This window comes from Callorhinus ursinus, unplaced genomic scaffold (assembly GCF_003265705.2).
Source record: "Callorhinus ursinus isolate GAN/ISIS: 27379988/994484 unplaced genomic scaffold, GSC_fseal_2.0 scaffold2, whole genome shotgun sequence".
Lineage (NCBI taxonomy): Eukaryota > Metazoa > Chordata > Mammalia > Carnivora > Otariidae > Callorhinus > Callorhinus ursinus.
In genome coordinates, this window is record NW_027397064.1 from 17,214,628 (window position 1) to 17,233,487 (window position 18,860).

At 58.3% G+C, this 18,860-nt stretch overlaps 2 protein-coding genes across 2 annotated transcripts; both read left to right on the forward strand.

Moving 5' to 3' along the window:
- The first annotated feature begins 214 nt into the window (after nt 1-214).
- Nucleotides 215-8,919, forward strand: CRYBA2 (crystallin beta A2). The gene is made up of 6 exons (XM_025886970.2): nt 215-367; nt 1,052-1,171; nt 5,945-6,109; nt 6,885-7,026; nt 8,140-8,282; nt 8,726-8,919. The coding sequence occupies exons 3-6, from the start codon at nt 5,949-5,951 to the stop codon at nt 8,871-8,873; spliced, it is 594 nt and encodes a 197-aa protein (XP_025742755.1). The 5' UTR covers nt 215-367; nt 1,052-1,171; nt 5,945-5,948; the 3' UTR covers nt 8,874-8,919.
- A 4,619-nt stretch (nt 8,920-13,538) lies between these two features.
- On the forward strand, nt 13,539-17,725 carry FEV (FEV transcription factor, ETS family member). Its single transcript, XM_025886973.2, has 3 exons — nt 13,539-13,608; nt 14,352-14,426; nt 16,475-17,725. The coding sequence occupies exons 1-3, from the start codon at nt 13,557-13,559 to the stop codon at nt 17,062-17,064; spliced, it is 717 nt and encodes a 238-aa protein (XP_025742758.1). The 5' UTR covers nt 13,539-13,556; the 3' UTR covers nt 17,065-17,725.
- The last annotated feature ends 1,135 nt before the right edge of the window (nt 17,726-18,860 follow it).

The following is an 18,860-nucleotide window of genomic DNA, read 5'->3' on the forward strand; positions in this document are numbered from 1 at the left end:
GGGGGAAATTACCCCCAAGAGAGGAGAGAGAGAGGTGGCCTCTACAGCCAGGGAGTAGGGCTGATAACCCTTCTCTTGGGAGACCCATCTCCCCATTAAAGGGCAAAAGACAAAGAGGGTCAAGACTCGGGCCCCGCTGGACACTGAGCAGTGACGGGCATGGGTCTGAGCCCATCTCTGTCCTTTTCTCTCCTGTCCACAGCTATAGAGACAGCTTTGGCAGCCGACCTGACCCCTACCCACCTACTGGTTGTGGCCCAGCCTTGGAACCTCTGCCCAGGGTCTACGTGAGACTCAGGGCACCTGGGAGTGGAGGCACCAGTGGGGGGGAGGTTCATAACCAGGTGCTAATCCCCATCCGACCAAGGTAGGACCAGAACCTCACTGACCTTCTTAGAGATTAGTCCCCATGGCGACCTTGGCAACTCGCCCCCTCACTCTGGCTGGGGGGTGGGGCCGGTGTGTGCAGAGGCTGGGTGGGGAGGGGAGTGAGCTTTCCTGAGGCATCACAGGATCCCAGCAGTCAGGGCTGGGAGGCCCCTCCCTGATCAGCAGTTAGTACAAAACTGGGGCCTCAAGAGAGGGAGTGACCTGCCCAAGGGCACATATGGAGTCAGAAAAGCACAGGGACCAGAAGTCAGGTCTCCGATTCCACTCCCAAGTGCTTTTTCCAGAAGGGCAGAGGAAAGGAAATTGAGAAAGCCCCCTCTGACCCTCCCAACCCTCCGAAACTGAGATCAGGAGCAGAGGGGCTTGAATGCGGTGAGGCAGGAAGGCTCCCCATCCTGAGTGCTAGGGGGCTTCCACGAGACCAATGTGGGAAGGGGCATGCAGATCCCAGAGCTATGCTTGCTGCCCTGACCCCAATCTCCATCCCAGCCAGGCCTGGGGGTATGGGGGAAAGGAAACCGTGCAGCAAAGCCAGTCATAACCACAACCACAGTGGCAATAACAGCTAACATTTATTGTGTACCTACTGCAGGCCGGTTCTGTTTTTACATGCTCTTACATCTTGACAACAGCTTTTAAGACTATGGTTCCCATTTTACAGAGGGAAAAACTGAGGAGTAGAGTGCAAGTGATAAGCAGTGGAGCTTGGATGTGACCCCAGGCAGCAGTGCAAGACGCCAGAGCACTCTTAACCCTCCGGCGTCTGTTTGATCGTGGGCAGGTGACTGAAGGGCCTTCTCTCCTTCTCTCGGGGACGGGTGACGGTGGAATGGGATAGGTGCAAGTGTAAGTCACAAGGGCACACTTGTGTGTGACTCCGACTCCCAGCACAGGGGGACACATGGTACATTTTATTAAATGTCTGAGAAACAAGTGAGTGAACAAGTGTCTGCCCATAAATGAGTGTGACTTTGGGGGTCTATTGAATCCTGGAGAGTGCTCACCCGTGATGCGGGTGGGATCTGTCTGTGTGCCTGGAACTGCGTGAATGCGTGTGCACGCATGCCCTCTCCCTGCTGCCCTGTGTGAGCCCCATGGCTTTGTGCCTGGGGAGTGGGCGGTGCTGGAAGCTGCCGCCCATCTCCCTGGATGGTAGCTAGCTCCACGTCCCCACTGAGGGGCAGAGAAGAGGGACTCCGTTTCTAGCAGGGAAGAACAACGGGTGTGTGGGTGGGGCTCCCACCCCCTCAGGACCCCCCTCTTTTGGGCCAGCTGTTGGACCCTGCCTGAACTGAGCTGATTTCTCACTCAGTTATCTCTGTCTCCCAGGAGACCAGACCTCACAGCCCCAGGGAAGGTGCTCATCTGCCTGTTCCTGGCTCCAGACGTGGGGTGGGGGCCGGGGGTGGAAGAGCAGGGCTGCAAAGGAGAGGCTGGGGAGGGGACCAAGGGAGGGGGGGGGGGCACTAGTCACAGAATTTGCATCTTCAGGCACCGAAGCAGTGGCTGATTTCCCAGTGAAATGAGGGGTAAGGGATGGGAGCGGGCCAACTTGAGGAGAAGACATTGGCTACTGGGCGCTTCTAAGCTGCCCAGCAGTACTGAGATGGGGGCTGTTCAGGGATGGGGCTCTGAGGGAGATGTCTCTGGGGATTCTCAGGGCCTTTATATGGGATAGAGACCTGGGTGGCAGCCCAGGATCAGGTTGAGGGGTTCTTTATCAGATCCGTATGTCCCTGGATGGGATAGGGCTCTGAGTGGGATCTGAGGGTCGCAGGTGCTGAGAACACAGGATTGAGTCTGAGGGTTTCTCTGTGGGATCTTAAGGTACCTTGTGGGATTTGTGTCTTGGTAGAATCGTGGGGAGGGTGGTCCTGAAGATTTCTCTGTGGATGGGAGGAAAAGTCCCCATATAAGATGAAGGACTGGAGAGGGTGGGCTGGGGATGGGGAGTTCTTTGAGGGTGATGAGATCCCTATGAGGTGTTGAGGTCTCCTGGAGGTGTAGATCTGGGGACACTATTTTTTTTTTTCTTTTTTGCCTAACTTCCCCCTCCACGCCCAAAGGCTGAGGCTGTGGATGGGGAGGAGGTGGGGGTGACGGTGCTGAGCTGGCAAACAAAGCCACCTGTGCATCCATCCTTCAGGAAGCTCTGAGTGCAACCGATCAGGGAAAACAAACAGGACCAGCTGCTGGGGGGGGAAAGGGGGCTAGGAGGGGAGTGGGTGGGGGGAAGCTGGGGGGCTGGAGCTGGATCAGCCTCGTGGAGAAAGGAGGCTGGGATGGGGTCCATAGCACGAGAAAGGGACAAGGATCCCAGAGTCCAGTTCTAGCACACCGGGCAGGGCCGCCTGACTGCCCCTTCTCCTTCAGCGGCTCATTCTTCCCTTTCTCCATGACTTTGAACCCCAGAGCGGGGGATGGTGGGGGGAAGGTCTGGGGGGTGTGGGGACCCTGAGAGAGGTCTAGGCAAGTGGCTATTGGTGGTCTTGGTGGGTGTGCCCATTTCTGAGAGAGCTGGCCACAGACAGCTATAGAACTAAAGGCCATGGACTGGGGGCCCCACACACCATTTTTCTGATGAGGAAACTGAGGCACACAGGAGGGAAGAGGCTGGCTAGTGCCTCACACCTTCTTAGAGCAGAGCCAAGCTCAGGATTTAGGACTAGAAAGGAAACCTTTCTCACACGAAGGGTCTCCACCCCAAATCCCAGCTGGACTCCTAATTCTAATTTGGATCTCAGCTCTTATTACCTCCCCACTACTTCCCTGGCCACACACACACACACACACGCACACACACACACACACACACACACACACACACACACACACCCTCCTGTAGCCTGTGGTCGTCTGGCCGACAGCTGGATCAGAAACTGCCCATCAGGTGCAACCCTGATCTCAGGGCCATGTCCAGGCCCCCAGCCCCAGCTCCCGCAGACGTAGCGTCCGTCCTCTGACAGACATCCGCGCACCCTCGAGCCTAACACCGGGCGCCCGCGTCACCGACCAGCGCAGACGCACAGGCTGACGCACTCGCCACCCGCGCGCACCGCCCCTCGGCCCTCAGCCTCCCACCAACTCCCCCTTCCACCCCACCCCACCTTCCCGGCTTCCCACCCAGCGCGGCCCGCTCGCGCCCCCTGGCGGCCGCATCCAGAATTGCCCGATAGAGGAGGAGGAGGGAGGGAGAGGGAGGGAGGGAAGGAGAGATTCGGTCCTCACCTCCCGCCACGTCCGTAGTCCCGACTTGTGAGACCAAGTGCAAGGGCCAGGACACGAAGAATCCAGGAGGGCCTCTGGCCTCTCTCCACAGTCTGTATTCCTCCCTTATGGATTTGGGGGAAATTATACCCTATTTGTGTTTCTCCAAAACCCCTCTGGGGTAGGGAATCCGGGGACTGGGCGTGCTTCCGACCCCATCTCCAGTCAAGCCTGGCTGTGGTCGTCCTTGCTGTGACGCAAACTTTCCGAACTTGGACTTTACTCCTCCTGTTTTAGGGCGCTTTGCTCTTGGCATTCACCTTCACATACCTTATGATCCTCAATAGTAATTCCTCACCAGTAAAAAAGAGAGACCTAAGGGAGGTTTCAGTGGATACCAGCGCTTGTTCTCAGCACTCCAGAATTTTGGGGATGGGGAGGGGGGTAGAGTGGGCAAATACCCTTGCGCTCTCACTGGGGAATTTCCTCAATACCCCTTCCTCCATGGACATTTGGCCCAGCCTGACCAGCTTGTTCCCTCACTCAAGTTTTATTGAGCACCTACTCTGTGTCCAGTACTGTGCTGGGTTTGAGGATAACAAAGAACAAGACTGATATAACCCCTGCCCCTTTAAATGGAGCTTACACTCTAGTAAGGGAGACAGTCAGTGCACCCACAAACACTCATAAACCAAAGATGAAGAAGACAACTTTAGAGAGTGATAAACACTAAAGAAAACAAGGTGATATGATGAACAGTAAATACCAGGAACAGCATCACCTAGGAGATAGCAAACGAGAAAGCTTGCCAAGATCTTGTGACTAAGACACCCCAGGTAATGGGAGGCTCTGAGGTGGGAATGAACTTGGCAGTTGGGAGAAAGGATGGCTGACCAGCATGGTAGACTGCCAGGAGCTGGGGCGGCTGCATCTGGCCTGAGTCCTTTTAGTCACAGGATGTTGAGTGGTAAGAGCCGTGGGAGTGTGGAGGAGGCCCTGTGCCCCCTGGTGCCTCAGTTTCCACGTCTATATGTCCACGCCTACCCTCACTGGACTCTTGTTGAGCACCTACAACAAAACAGTAGCTTCCTTCTCACTCTCCCCTCCACTTCCGCTGAAATAGCCCCTCCGTTAAGGGAAGCTCACAATTTTGCCAGAAGTCCTTGTGCCTTATTGACAGCTATGATGATTAGGAAATTCGGCTGTGAATTGGGAGGAAATGTCCTCCCTGCAGCTTCCCTTGGGGGTCCCAAGCCTTTCTTCCTCCTCCTCCTCTCCTTCCCCCACTCTCCACCCTTCTCCCCACCACACAGGGCACTGGGATTGAGGGCAAGAGCCTAGGACCTTCAGGTCCCGACCAGACCCTGGAGCTCTGTCTGGCGACTGGGAGCGTAGCGCTGAGGTTGAAATATTCCACCTACTACAGTGAGCCACTCCCTTAGTTACTATTATTTCTAAGCGCTTCCTAAATCCACGCCCTCCCTAGGGCGGTTTATGCTGCCTGAGCTCAGCGCCGCCTCGCGGTGAGTCTTGGCCCCTTCGCGCAAGAAAAATTCCGGAGCGCCGAGCCGGGTCTGGGAATTCAAGCTTGGGAGGAAAGGAGCCACAGTGGGAAAGAGGACTGAGGGGTGTGAGGAAAGTCGCTTGCGGAGAGCCGCGTCTGACTCCGTCCAGTGTCGCTCGAAAGAGAGGCCTCGACGTAGGCCTGAGGAGGAGGTGGAGTTTAGACGTTGGGAAGAACTCCCGAGACTCAAGTCAAGAATTCGCGGTCTTAGCCGGGTGGCCCCAGAGTGGCCTGGTACCTCCATCACTAAAGGTCTGGGCCAGGGAGGGCGCGTTCTGCCCAGAGGTCGGATGCGCCTTGCTTGGCTCAGTCCCCCAGAAAAGAAAAAGCGGAGTCAGCCTCAGCTGTGGCGGGCGCGGGACGTGTGCCTCAGCACTTTCTATTGTGATCCCCGAGGGCTGGGGCCAGATTGGAGGCTGCGGGAAAGGCCTGGGCTCCCCCAGAGGACACGAGAACTGACCGCAGCCTGCCCGCTGACTCAGCTCCCCCACCGCAGCGGGAGAGAATGCGGGGAGGGGGGCGAGGCCCAGTATAAAGCCCCACACGCCGCCGGGCCCGCGCGCAGCCTCTCCATTTTCCGTCAGTCCAGCCCTCACCCCACCCGGTGAATACTCGGGGCTGGGGCAGGGTCTCTCCGGGGCGGGGGAGGGCGAGGTGAGGGAGAGCCGCTAGCAGCCCGGTGCGGCCCGGAATTCTTCACCCCCGGCCTGGGTTGGGAGGGCCTGGGCCCCGGAGGGGGGCAGTCGGACGCTGAACTTCTGGTCCCGCCCTTCTCGCCCGCAGCGGCATGAGCAGCGCCCCCGCGCCGGGCCCAGCGCCCGCCAGCCTCACGCTCTGGGACGAGGAGGACTTCCAGGGCCGCCGCTGCCGGCTGCTGAGCGACTGCGCGAACATCGCCGAGCGCGGAGGCCTGCGCAGGGTGCGCTCTGTCAAGGTGGAAAATGGCGCGTGAGTGATGGTCCAGGAGCGGCCGGGCTGGGTTGGGACGCGCGGGGCTCCCCTGGCCTAAGCCTGGGACCTCAGCTCTCGACCCTCCGTTTCCCAGACTGTTAGTCTTGCCTGAGAGAGACCGATCCACATGGGGAACCCCTTGGCCTCCCCAGAACTCCCCGTGCGCCACAAGACAAACCATGTGAACTAAAGGGATATAGGCGAGAGGCAACCCTTTGTGGGCGCCCCATGGGACCAGCCTGAACCCTGAAGCGGCTCCCAGTGTAGTTACTTCCTCCCCAGAGTTTTTCTCTGTGCAGAGTTAGATGGCTCTGCGCTTGGTATAATAAAAGAAGCCAAATCCCTTCCTCTCGCTCCACCCTGTTCTCTGAGAGCCTGGGGCCCTCAGGAGAGCTGAGGCCCCCGACTTTTGCAGGTTGTTATCACAGATCGCTACTGCAGGTTTGGGGGATTCCTACACCTACCTTTGCCGGCACCTAAATCCTTGAGTTAGGAACCCTTGATTAGGTGATCTTCAGAAGCTGGAAAATTCCTTCCAACCTGGGGAGCCTAAGCTGGAAGCTTGGGTCCCTCAAACCCTGGATAGCAGGTGGTTTAGTGTCTTTAGCTTCTAGAAGGGGCCAGATTGCTGTGAGCTGTGTATGTCAGGGTAAGGGCCTGGGGTTGGAGAAAAAGATTAGTTTCAGTCTTTTCGAGCACAATGAGGATGAGGGTGGGGAGGAAGGAGTGAGGCTGGAGCAGATGCCTCCCAGCTTCCTTTATCTTTCCCCAGTTGGGTGGCCTTTGAGTACCCCGACTTCCAGGGACAGCAGTTCATTCTGGAGAAGGGTGACTATCCTTGCTGGAGCGCCTGGAGCGGCAGTGGTGGCCACCACAGTGACCAGCTGCTCTCTTTCCGGCCAGTGCTCTGCGCGGTAAGCACAGCCCTCCCCTTGCCCCTCTGCCTCCTAGCTCCTAGCTCCAGGCCCTGACCCCACCATGGTGCCTCAGAAAAGCTGTCCAGTCACTGTATGGAGATGTGTAAATACAATTCCTAGATGGGTGGTAGTGGCATTACTTCCCAGAACCAGAAGAGTCTCCAAAAGTTCAGAAAGTGGGCCTAAGTCAGGTGCCCAAAATCAGCACCACGGACAGCACCAAGACGGGGCCAGTCTTGAGCACCTACTGTTCCTCAATTTGTGTCCCCCACACCTGTAAGAGAGTGCTTCTGTCATCACACAGTCCTGCAAGGTTGGGGTGGCTGCTGTTAGCCTCATATACAGCTGTGGAAATGGGGCTCAGAAGGGCAAAGTGTCTTGCTCTCAGACGCAAGTGTTAACATGAAGATGAAACTAGAACTCGATTCAGAGATCATTGGTGAAAAGGGGTCAGTCTCTGTGTGTGTGTATGTGGGGGAAGGGTTGGCAATGAATCAAATGAGTCACTGGAGGTGAGGCTCTCACTTCTCACTTGTGCTGACTTAAGTACCCTACTGTTGAGGCCTGCGGCTGAGAGGTAGAGGGCAAAGAGCAAATGCTGACTCAGCCTAGCTTCTCCATTCCAGGAGGGGAAGGCTGTAGGGCCATGGAAGGCAAGACCCAACCAACTCTGATGCCCTGGCCTGTCTATTCTGGCTCTGTCAGCTGGCGTCCCTTAGCTGGGCCTAATCCTGTGAGAGGCTGTACCCAAGGTGCTGGGCAGGGGACTGAGTAGTCATTGAGACCTTTAGGAAAACTGTCTTGGTTAATGGGCCAAATTTCTCTCAGGATCTCTTATTTTCCTTCTGCAAATAGGTCCATATTACAAGATGCCCTCTCGCCCTGACCTGGAAAGGTCTCTGGGAAACCCTCAGTCTCACCACCTCCACCCAAAGCCATAGAAGGGACTAGACTGGGGACTTCTGAGCATCCCAGCTTCCCAGACTGCTATGGACCTGACGGAGTGATCTCTGGGAATGTCCGTGGAGCCAAAGTGTCTGCGCAGCTGTGTTGGGAGGCGAGGTGGGGAAAATCTTTGGAGGGCCTGACCTGTCCACCCTCACCTTCCAGAATCACAGTGACAGCCGTGTGACACTGTTTGAGAGAGAGAACTTCCAGGGCAGCAAGTTTGAACTCAGCGATGACTACCCATCCCTGCCCTCCATGGGTTGGGCCAGCAAGGATGTGGGTTCCCTCAAAGTCAGCTCTGGAGCGTGAGTCCTGCGACTGGAACAAGGGAGACAAGAAGAGAAGGGAGGCAATGGGCACCATGGAGGGGGGTTGGGAAAGGTGATGGGGTGCTAAGAGACATGGTAAAGAGATGTTGGGGACTGGGGGAAGTGAGATGATGGAGACAGACTGTGGGGGGCATGTAGTAGGAGATAGGAGTCAGGGAGCCAATGTGGGGGGAGAGGAAGAGATTTTTAAAAAGACAGATGAGGAGGCAATGGAGGATGGGAATAGGGGATGAGGGGAGAACCATGTTAAGAAGACCTGGAGCAGTGGGCCGGGCAGAGAGAGATCCATGTAGGGAAAATTGAAGCAATGGTTTTGGAGCTGGGGGGTTGGGGGCTGAGAAAGGAGGGCTACTAATGGGGGACATTGGTGGGGGTGGGGGCTGAGCCTGCTTACCACCCTTGTGCTCTCACTGGCCTAGGTGGGTGGCCTACCAGTACCCAGGCTACCGGGGCTACCAGTATGTATTGGAGCGGGACCGGCACAGTGGAGAGTTCCGTACCTACAGTGAATTTGGCACGCAGGCCCACACCGGGCTGCTGCAGTCCATTCGAAGAGTCCAGCACTAAGCTCCACAGCCCTGACACCTCCCCTGAGGACCCTCAATAAAGGCTCCTGAACCTGCCTGCCCCTCTTGCCTCTTTCTTGTGGTCTTGCTTTGTGATCTTCATCTTAATCTTTCTTAAGGTCTTTCCCTGCCAACCTGACCCTCCTCTCAGGCTTCAGGATTCTTGACTATGGAGCATAAACTGGCTTATGATGTATGGGGCTAGACCCTGATAAGGCTGAGAAAACTGCTGGCAAGAATCTTGGGGATCCTGTTAAATACAACCACTCCCACACCTCTCCTTGGTAAAGGCCCATCAGCTTGGGTCAGGTGTACCATAGCACACACATGGTGCCTTTGCCATCTTCTGGTTTGGGTGCACACAGCCCTACAGCAGGGGCTCATAGCTGAATTTCAACCACGTGGGCCAGGCACCAGCATGCTCCTAGGGCAGGACCTCCTTAATTCTATGCAGAGCTCAGTTGGGTTCCTCCCTAACCCCCAGGGCATTTCCAGCCTTTATCTTTACCCTGGCTCGATATCCAACTGAGCAAAGCCTGCACCCTTTTCCCAGCTTTATAGAGTCTCTGCAAGGCTGTAGGAGGAGAAATGAGTGGGAGGTCCCACTGCCTCCCAGGGCTTTCTAAAGGGGAGACTTTCTCTCTCTTAGTGGAGCCCCCAGGCCCTTTGTCTGAATAATAACAATCCCTTCATGATATCGAGCTCCAGCTTAGACAAAGCATTTTCATACCCTTCCTCTCAGCTCTTCCAAAGAACCCTCTCTTCATTCTTCCTCTCCCTCCCTCTCTTCAGAGGATTGGTGAGCTGGAGAGGCCACCCCTCAGCCACTGACCACAGTGAGCCTGGGTTCTGGGGCAGGTGGCAGAAGCCCACAGCCATGTTGGGGCTGAGTGGTAGCAGCCCCTGGCACCAATGCAGTTTCTACCCAGTTCCCTATTTGGCCCAGTTAATGATACTCTCAATCCCACATAGGCAGGGCCCTCAAGGCCCTTGGGACTCCCCTCATTCTGTCATTCAGGGATGTTTGTGTTTTCAAGCCCCTAGTGGACCTATCAATGGGGAGGAGTGGCCCAGATCATTGCCTGAGCCCAGAGGAGGTAGGGCAATGTTGGAGAACAGTTAGACTTGGACCTGAGCCATTCCTAAGGGCCCACTTGTGCAGTCAGGCATCTGCTCCCTTGGGAAGAGCCCTGGACCAGGAGTCAGAACATCTGGGATCCAATCATATAGTACCCTTGAACCTCTATTCCCTCACTTGTGAAGTGGAGCTACTGATCCCTGCCTCGTCTGTCTCACAGGGTTGTGAGGATTCAAGGAGAAACCACTGAAAATGCTTGTGGTGCTATGGAAAAGCACCGGGGCAGTCAAAGTAGGGCCCTCATTCCCCTGCACTGCCCCCCCCCATGGATCCCAGGGTAGAGTCGGGGGAGCAAGGGACAGAATTCTGGGTAGAGTATGAATTCTGCTTTTTAAATGAATGGGTTCTAGAGTCCAGGCGCCTGCTGCATTTGGTTCTCTTAACACCTCCCATACTTCATCCATTTCACCAATCAAGAAAGATTCTGGGCTGAGAGGGAGAAGCCTGGATGAGGTCATCCAATTTACTGGTGACAAAACCAGGACTTGAACACAGGGCTCCTGACCTCAAATTCAGGCTGTTAAGGGAAGGCTGACCTGAGCTGGGGCTAAAAGCCTCAGGCCTCAGCAGAACCCCACACTTCTGTGGGCCCCCAAAGAGTCTGGAGTTCCTGCCTGGTCACAGGCTCTTAACTGTCCCGTTGGAGGATGATAATAATAATAATAATAGCTAAATGTAAGGCTGTCTGAGTGCTCAGCATGGGTTATATAAGCCTCATAATTCTGTATGATAGGTACTGTAATCCCCATTTTACAGAGGAAGAGACTAACTTCCCCAAAGTCATACAACTAGGAAATAGGGGAACCAGAGTTGAACCCAGAACCCAGACGAACTAGCCTCAGAGCCCAGCAGCCCTTCTTCCCTCTTCCTGCTTTGGAAGGGTAGGCAATGGGCAAAAGGAGATCTAGTATCCACCATCAGCTAAACTGCCCTCACTCTAGGAGGGTCTGTGGCTGCTGGGAAGAGTCAGCAAGATGGCTGCAGGAATGGCAGTGGGAACTTGAATAGGACACTCCCCATCTCTAGGTTTTAGTGTCCCCATCTGTACAACTAGGGAGTTGAGAGAGCTAATATTTGCTGCAGTCTTTGTCAACAGGAACCTTCTAGGTTTTCCTGGACCTAGAGGTCCAACTCTGCATCCCACACTGGCACCTAGAGAGTAGGGGGCTCAAAGACCAGGCTGAGAGTGTTTTCACCTTTCCAACCTTCTCCCATTCTAGGTAGGCTGACGGTCAGCAGAACCCTGTTGGACTGAGATCCAGCCAGGTGGGAGGAGGATGGAGGAGAAGCTGGCTGGGACTTGTCCATTGGCTGTACTCAGCCAAGGCCAAAGGGGATGAAGGAGGTCATCTCCTTTCTGGCGCAGCCAAGACCCAGGGGCAGTGAGGGGGGGCACCTCTCAAGCTCTTTCCAGCGCTCACCTACCCCTTCAGCACCTGAGTCTTTAATGAGGCAGAGACACAGAGCCTGAGCTGTTGATCCCTCTCCAGTCCGGAGCTGGGATATCTGGATAGACCTCCAACTCTGAGCACCTCTCCCTTCTGTCTCAGCCTTCTGCTGAGAGCATTGAGTAAACTCCACTGCCTCCCCACTCTCAGCTCTGACCTTCTGCTCCTCAGTTTCCATCTGGGAAAGGAATAAGAAGGCATGAAGGAAAAGGATTAGGACCTCAACCCCACCTCCAAGGCCCTCCCCTCCTGTGAACCCCTGGGTTTGGTCTCCAGGGAACATCCTAAACTCTCATCTTTGTTCCCCCCAGATTCCTCATCCACATCTTCCTTTAGGATTCTGGGGTCCTGGGATCCCCTCGTTCCCCCTGGACTCTGCCTCCCTCACTCCTCCTTTGTTCCTTCTGACTTTTGCACCCTCCATCAGAAAGGTGAATACTCCAGCAGTTACAGCAAGTGAGGAATGAACAGGGGCCCTGAAGAACCCCCCAAGTTGGACTTTCCAGCCATCGTCAGTTGGGCACTCCAGGATCACGGATCCTGCAGGAAACTTGCCCACTCCAATCTGTGTGCCATCAAGTCCCCAGCCTCCTCACCTCCTGGGCTCAAGCAGTGGGAGGGAAATGCCTCGAGATTAGCAATTCTGACGGTAGCCACCAGGTGCTGGATGCCTGCAGGTGGGCTCCTAAGCCCAGAGCCTCATCTTCAGCTAGCATCCCTCCTTAGCTAGCCTCTCTTGAGCCAAGAAGCCCCACAGGTACTCAGAGACTTCAGGCCACCTGGGAACCACATCAGCTATGCTAATATACAATCAGAGTCTTTCGAAGGGATTTCAGCCTCCACACCTCCCCTGCGTTGGAGGCCGTATAAGTACAGAGCCCCGTTTCAAGCCTTCTACTCCTGCTAGAGCAAGGTGCCAATTGCAGCCTGGTTCAGGGATTACCAGGATGGGAGTAGTTGAGAGGGTGGATGATAGGCTGGGATGACAGGGGATAGGGAAGGATGGAAGAGCAACCCTTTTGGGGGGAAATGGAAAGGGGCTCATGAGCCTCCCGCATGACCCAAAGTAGTGAGGAACAAATGAATGAAAAAAGAAGGGGAAGGAGAGAGATAGGACAGAGAGAGCGCACATTGAGACGGGAAGGGGGGATGGCACTGAAGAGAGTAGATGAGGAAGGAGAGACCTACAAAAGGGGGAGGAGGGGCAACCTGCTAGAAGTTGTGGGGAGACGACACAACGCTGGCCCAGAGGCCTGGAACCCTGGAAAGGCGAGAAACAGGCCAAAGCAAGAGGGAGACGGGGAAGGAGATCGGGTCTCTAGGGAAGAGCAGAGAGTGGGAGCCGTGGAGGAGGGAGAAGGCGCAGGGAGGAGGTGGGGGCGGAGATAAAGCGAGCAACTGCTGCCCGGCCGGGAGCGGAGCGACAGGCGAGAGGGAGGGAAGCGGAAATTTAAAAGTGAAGATGCAGATAACGCAGCCTGGAGACGGGAACCCGGGTGGGGGTGGGGGGAGGAAGGGGGGAGGAGAGTGGAGCCTTGATGGGGGCTGGAATGGGTGGAAGGAGGGGCTGTGGCCCCGGGGGTCCGAGGTGGGGCCGGGTACCCTGCCCCATCGCTGTTTGCTGAGAGTCACGGAGGCGGAAAAGAAACGCGCTCCCGACCCCTATCAGAGCGGGAGGCCCAGGCCCATCCCCCGCGCGTCTCCCGGGTTGCGGGGCGCTGGGGGCTGCTGGGTGCGCTTGGCTGCGGCGCGGCGCGTTGGAGACTTTATTGCGATGGGGCGATAAGAGGGGCGGGGGCGGGGCCCGGGGGGCCGAGGCAGCAGCGCTTTAATTAAAACGGAAATTGCGGCCCCTGCCCGCGCGGGGGGCCGGAGGGTTCCAGGCAGCCTGCTAGCTGGGAGCATCGCTCCAGGACCCCCTCCATTCCCCGCCACACCCGGGCAGCCCCCTCCCGCCAGGCCCTCCCGGACCCGCGCCGTCTTCTTGTCACCCGCGGTTGCCTCGGGCGGGGATCGGTGCCCCGGAGCGCAAAGCCTGACGCGTCCCCCCTTTCTCATCCCCCCCCACACACCTCCCACCACCCAGACCCTGGCGGCGATGAGACAGAGCGGCGCCTCCCAGCCCCTGCTGATCAACATGTACCTGCCAGGTACCAGGGACCAGCCGGGGGCTGGAGGCACCAAGACATGGGGCCGGAAGTTTGGGTTCGGGCATGGGAAGGGGTTGCTGGGGTCCAAGGGAAAGGGACCAGAGACTAGGATTGCTGGGAGGACTGAGCAATCGAGGGGCACTGGGGGACCTTAAAGGTAGATAGAGAGCTTTGGGGTTTTAGTGTGAGGTCTAAGGACTCGAAGTGAGCAGATTGGGAACCTGGGAGGCCGAGGGCGTGAGCTCAGCGGCTGAGGGAGCCTGGTAGGGGGGGCAGGGGTCTTCGGTGTGGCAGGGGACTGACTCAGTGTGCGTTCAGCATTGGGAAGCTGTGGTCAGCTGAGCGTCGCCCCTGCGCCCTCGTGGCTTCTCACCTCGGTGCTCCGAGCGTTCCCACCAGCCCAGCCTTCCAGGCGCCCTCCTCTCTTCTCCGATGGGCTCCGGGCGCTCCCGCTTCGCGGGCGCACTCCCTGCTCGGCTTTATAAGGCTCCCGCCGGCCCGTTCGGAAAGCGGATTTCCTTTTTCCTGGACGCGTTTCCTGACTTGGGCGTTATGGAGGGGCTCCGCGCGGCGCGCGCCCGGGCCAGGCTCGGGGAGGAGGGGCTGGCGGCTCGAGCCCCCAGCCTCGCACCCAGGAACCAACCCCCCACGCCCCCCCGCCCCGAGCCTTGGCCCGGAGCCCTTTCGGTCAAGCCCACAACCTCCGCCCGGCTCCTCCTGACTGTTTTTTCCTGCTGCTACAGATCCCGTCGGAGACGGTCTCTTCAAGGAAGGGAAGAGCCCGGGGTGGGGGCCGCTGAGCCCAGCGGTACAGAAAGGTGAGCTGGCCCGCGGACGGGGGTTGAGGGTGGGGGTGAGGACAGCGGATGGAGGCCGGGGCACCCACCCCAGAAGGACAGGCGCCACCGCCACCTGACCAGAGGGTGGAGGCGATGTGCACAGCGGAGCTCTGGGAAGGGAGGGTCCAGGCGTGACTGTGGGGAGGCTGAGGGGAGGAGGCATCCACTTGGCCTTGGGCTCCACTCCAGTATATTCTGAGTCCCAGAGCTGGACCTGCAGACCAGGGCAGAGGGAGAGGATCCTGGCCCTTGGCCTTTTTACAGTGAGGGGCCAGGACCCAGGTGCTTGGTGTCCTTCCCCTCTTGGCAGCAGGACCACAAGGCCAGGGCACCTCTGGGCAAGGGGAATTACTCCCTGGCCACTCCAGTCCTTCTCACCACTAGCACTGGGTCAGCACCTACCTGCCTCAATGGCCCAGGCCAGCAGGGCTCTGGGGGCCAAGTGGGCTGGGCCATTGACATTGATCCTCAGGTTCCTCCACCCGGCTCCGCAAGTCGCTAAATTACTCTTGGCTTTGTCTTGTTGGTCTCTGAGCCTGGCTGGTCCTCCAGGCAAAGCCTCCCCACAGCCTACCCCTACCCCCCAGTACCCTAGACCTAGTACCAAGTTACAGTAACCACAATGACAACGTTGGCAACAGCTTTATCCAAAAGGGAACTGACTCCCAGCAAGAATGGGTTTCCAAGCCTCTGATGTCAGTCTGTGTGGGTGCCCGCTGTATATTTTAACCCAAACCTTCCCTTAACCTTCCCTTGTTCCTGACCCTAAAGCTCCCAACCTGGAGTCAGGCAGCTACTGGCTGAGCTGGTGTGGAGGGACTGGGGTTGAAATGATGGTGAGGGGCAGCGTCTGGGTTCAGAGCAAGTGGTTGAGAAAGGAAGAGAGGCTCCCCCAGGCTTGATTTGAATCAATAATCAGAATACTTCGAGGAAAATCCTTTTTTCCCTCCTCTCCCCTAAAAGAGAGTGAGAGGAAGTCTTTGTATCAAGATTTTTCTCCCCTTGTCTGACTGAGGCTCCAAAACAGGGGAGTGAGAGAGAATTATCGGGCAGCCCTCTCTCTCATCACCCGAATATCCGGGAAAATCCTACTTGCCCCTTCCAGAAATCCCGAAATCTGGACGGCCCGGCCCAAAGAGCGCAGAGATGGCCAAAGATGGTAGGAGGCAGGGAGCCAAGCCGAGCGGCTTCCAGGTCTTCTCTCCTCTCCTAAGAGCTGTGCATCACGCCCCCAAAGTGTGACACCTTCCCAGGCCGGGAATCCCGGCTGGTCCGAAAAACAGGGCGGAACCCCAGTAACGCCAGCGCGGCGCTCTGCACCCCGGACCCTGGAGGGGGTGAGGAGCCTTCAGAGTCTGACCCTCTTCGCACGCTTTGGAGGCCACTGCTCCCATTCCTGTCTGACTGGTACGGCAAGAAAGCCGGCCTCCACCTCTTCTCCACCTCAGGCGGGGCGGGTCCAACTGTGCCTTTGAGGGCTAGGCCTTGTCTAGCGGCGGGGCTGGTCCCCCTGCACCCCGGCCTCTTCCCCCTGGACTTGCGGACATGGTCCAGCTGGGATGTGGCAGTCTAAGCACCTGCGCAGACGACCCTGTGCGGTCGTGTAGGCTCCTCTCCGCTCCGAATAAGGGCGCAGGGCCAAGGTGGCAGTAGGGGCGGGTATTGGGCCCTTGCTGGCTTCCCAGAGCCGCGTGCCCTGGTGCGCCGCTACCTCCACGCCGAGGAGGCTGTGCTTCGCCCTCCTGCCCAATTCTCACAAAGCCAGGAGCCCGCGGGGCTGCGTCCTCCTAAGAGGGGGCCGTGCTTCCATTGTGCAAAAGCACGGGAAAGGCTAAGAACCGCTCGGCCGATCGGCCCCTCCCCGGCCAGCCGCTGCAGCGGCGCCCAGCTGCCCTGCCCGACGCGCGCTTTTTCCCTCACCCGACGCGGGTTCCCACCCGGCCGGGTCGGTCAGCCGCCTCACCTGTCCCCCTCCCCGCCCCGCGCCTCCCCGGTCCCGCCCGTGGCTGACCGCCCCCTCCCCACAGGCAGCGGGCAGATCCAGCTCTGGCAGTTTCTGCTGGAGCTCCTGGCGGACCGCGCCAACGCCGGCTGCATCGCGTGGGAGGGCGGCCACGGCGAGTTCAAGCTCACGGACCCAGACGAGGTGGCGCGGCGCTGGGGCGAGCGCAAGAGCAAGCCCAACATGAACTACGACAAGCTGAGCCGCGCGCTGCGCTACTACTACGACAAGAACATCATGAGCAAGGTGCACGGCAAGCGCTACGCCTACCGCTTCGACTTCCAGGGTCTGGCCCAGGCCTGCCAGCCGCCGCCCGCGCACGCCCACGCCGCCGCCGCCGCCGCCGCCGCCGCCGCTGCCGCCGCCCAGGACGGCGCGCTCTACAAGCTGCCGGCTGGCCTCGCCCCGCTGCCCTTCCCCGGCCTCTCCAAACTCAACCTTATGGCCGCGTCGGCCGGCGTCGCGCCCGCCGGCTTCTCCTACTGGCCGGGCCCGGGCCCCGCCGCCACCGCCGCCGCCACCGCGGCACTCTACCCCAGCCCCGGCTTGCAGCCCCCGCCCGGGCCCTTCGGCGCGGTGGCCGCCGCCTCGCACTTGGGGGGCCACTACCACTAGACGGGGCGGCCGGGAGCCGTGCGGCCTCTCCCAGGCGCCCAGAGCCTCGCTCGGTCCCATTCACACCCGGGGAAGGGGCCCGGAGCCTCCCCCACCGTTCCTTTGATCTCAGATTTTACGCCCTCGCCGCACCCAGCCCCGGGGGGCTGAGGGGGAGGGAAGGGAAGGGACCTGAAGCCTCCTCCGTCTTCTTTGAACCCTGGATTTGCCCCCGCCCCCGCCCCTCGCTGTACCCTCAGCCCCTGGGGGAGGGGGCCCGCCCCCCCCCCCCGGCTTTCTTTAACCTCTATCTTCTAGGCCCCAGAGCCCCGAAGGGGGTTCCCGGACCTCTCCTTTTTCTGCCCTCCACCAGTACTTACGCCTGGCTCCTGGAAGCCCCCTCCATTATAATCTCTCTTTTTCCAATTCCAAATCTTTTCTCGTTTTTTCTTCCCCCCGCTGAGCTGCCCCATCCTAGAATGATAGCGGCCTCACACAGTCCACCTGCTCCTTGACTACCCGGGCTTCACCGGACTTGGTGAGGGCCACTGCCCCTGTGGCTCATCTAGGTAGCTTCCGGCCCCCCTTCCTCTCCCTCTCTCTCTCTCTCTCTCTCTCTCTCTCTCTCTCTCTCCCGCAGGATGGCCTGATGTGTTTCTATTCCCTTCCAGACCCATTAAAGCTCCCAAGCTCCCCACTGCCTCCTCTCTGTGTTCTTTGATGCACCAGAACCTTTCTTTCAGGGGAAAAGGAGATGCCCAGCTCAGGCCTGAGCACAAAGGCCTTACAAGGAAGAGTTGAAGAAAACGAGGGCAAAGCCGACTTGGGTGCTCCTAGAGGAGACAGAGGAGCCTCTGGTGGGTAGGCTCAGCCCAAGAACGAGATTGCCCTGCTGCAGCAGCCCCACCCGACTGACCGCCGGGCAGTCGACCCCAACCTGCCTCACCCTGCCTTCCACCTGCCCCTTCACCTCACCCCACCCTACCCCCCATCCCGGCCTGTCTCATCCGCACACCATTTCAACCTTTCCCGTCTCCAGTTCGTCTCCTTCCCCACCTCTCCTCCCCTCCCCAGCCTACCCTCACTTTGACTTTCTCTCACCCTCATTCACAAAACGCTCCCCTGCCCCTGTATCTGCAACGCTCTCTCTTCTGTGGATCTGCCTCCTGATTTTCAGAAAGAGGGATCCCCCCGCCCCGGGTTCCGCACCCGCGGCTCCCGGCGGTGGCTTGGTGAGGCACTCTCCTTCTCGCGGGTGGCGCGCGCCCTCTGCTGGTCGGAGGAGGGTAAGCCAGGGCCGGGTTTTGCCCCTAAGCCTGGACTTAGCCTGGTGAAGCCTCTGGTGTCCCATCTCCTGGAGTCCAGAAGGACCCCGACACTTCCAGGCTTCCTTTAGTCTTCAGAGAGGAGGGCAGAGGAGGAACCCTAGCCCTGCCTCCCTCAGGAAGTCCTAGAAGTGACTCAAGTGGGTCATTCTGGTTGCCTCCCCTTTTTTAAAGATTTTATTTATTTGAGAGAGAGAGTGCGCATGAGTGGGGGGGCAGAGGGAGAGGGAGAAACTTCTGATCTCTTGGCAGAGATCAGAAGCCCCGAGGTGGGGCTTGATCCCCGGACCCTGGGATCACAACCTAAGCTGAAGGCAGACACTTAATGGCTGGGCCCTTTTCCTCACCACCCTCCTGGAGGCCCTTCTGAATCCTGCACCCACTGGGACCATGGCCTTTATGCTCTCTCGGAGCATTTTACAAAAACTGTTGGCAGGAAAACTGCCTTAAACGCGTTCCCTTAGATGGAACAACACCCGGGCAGGTGCATGA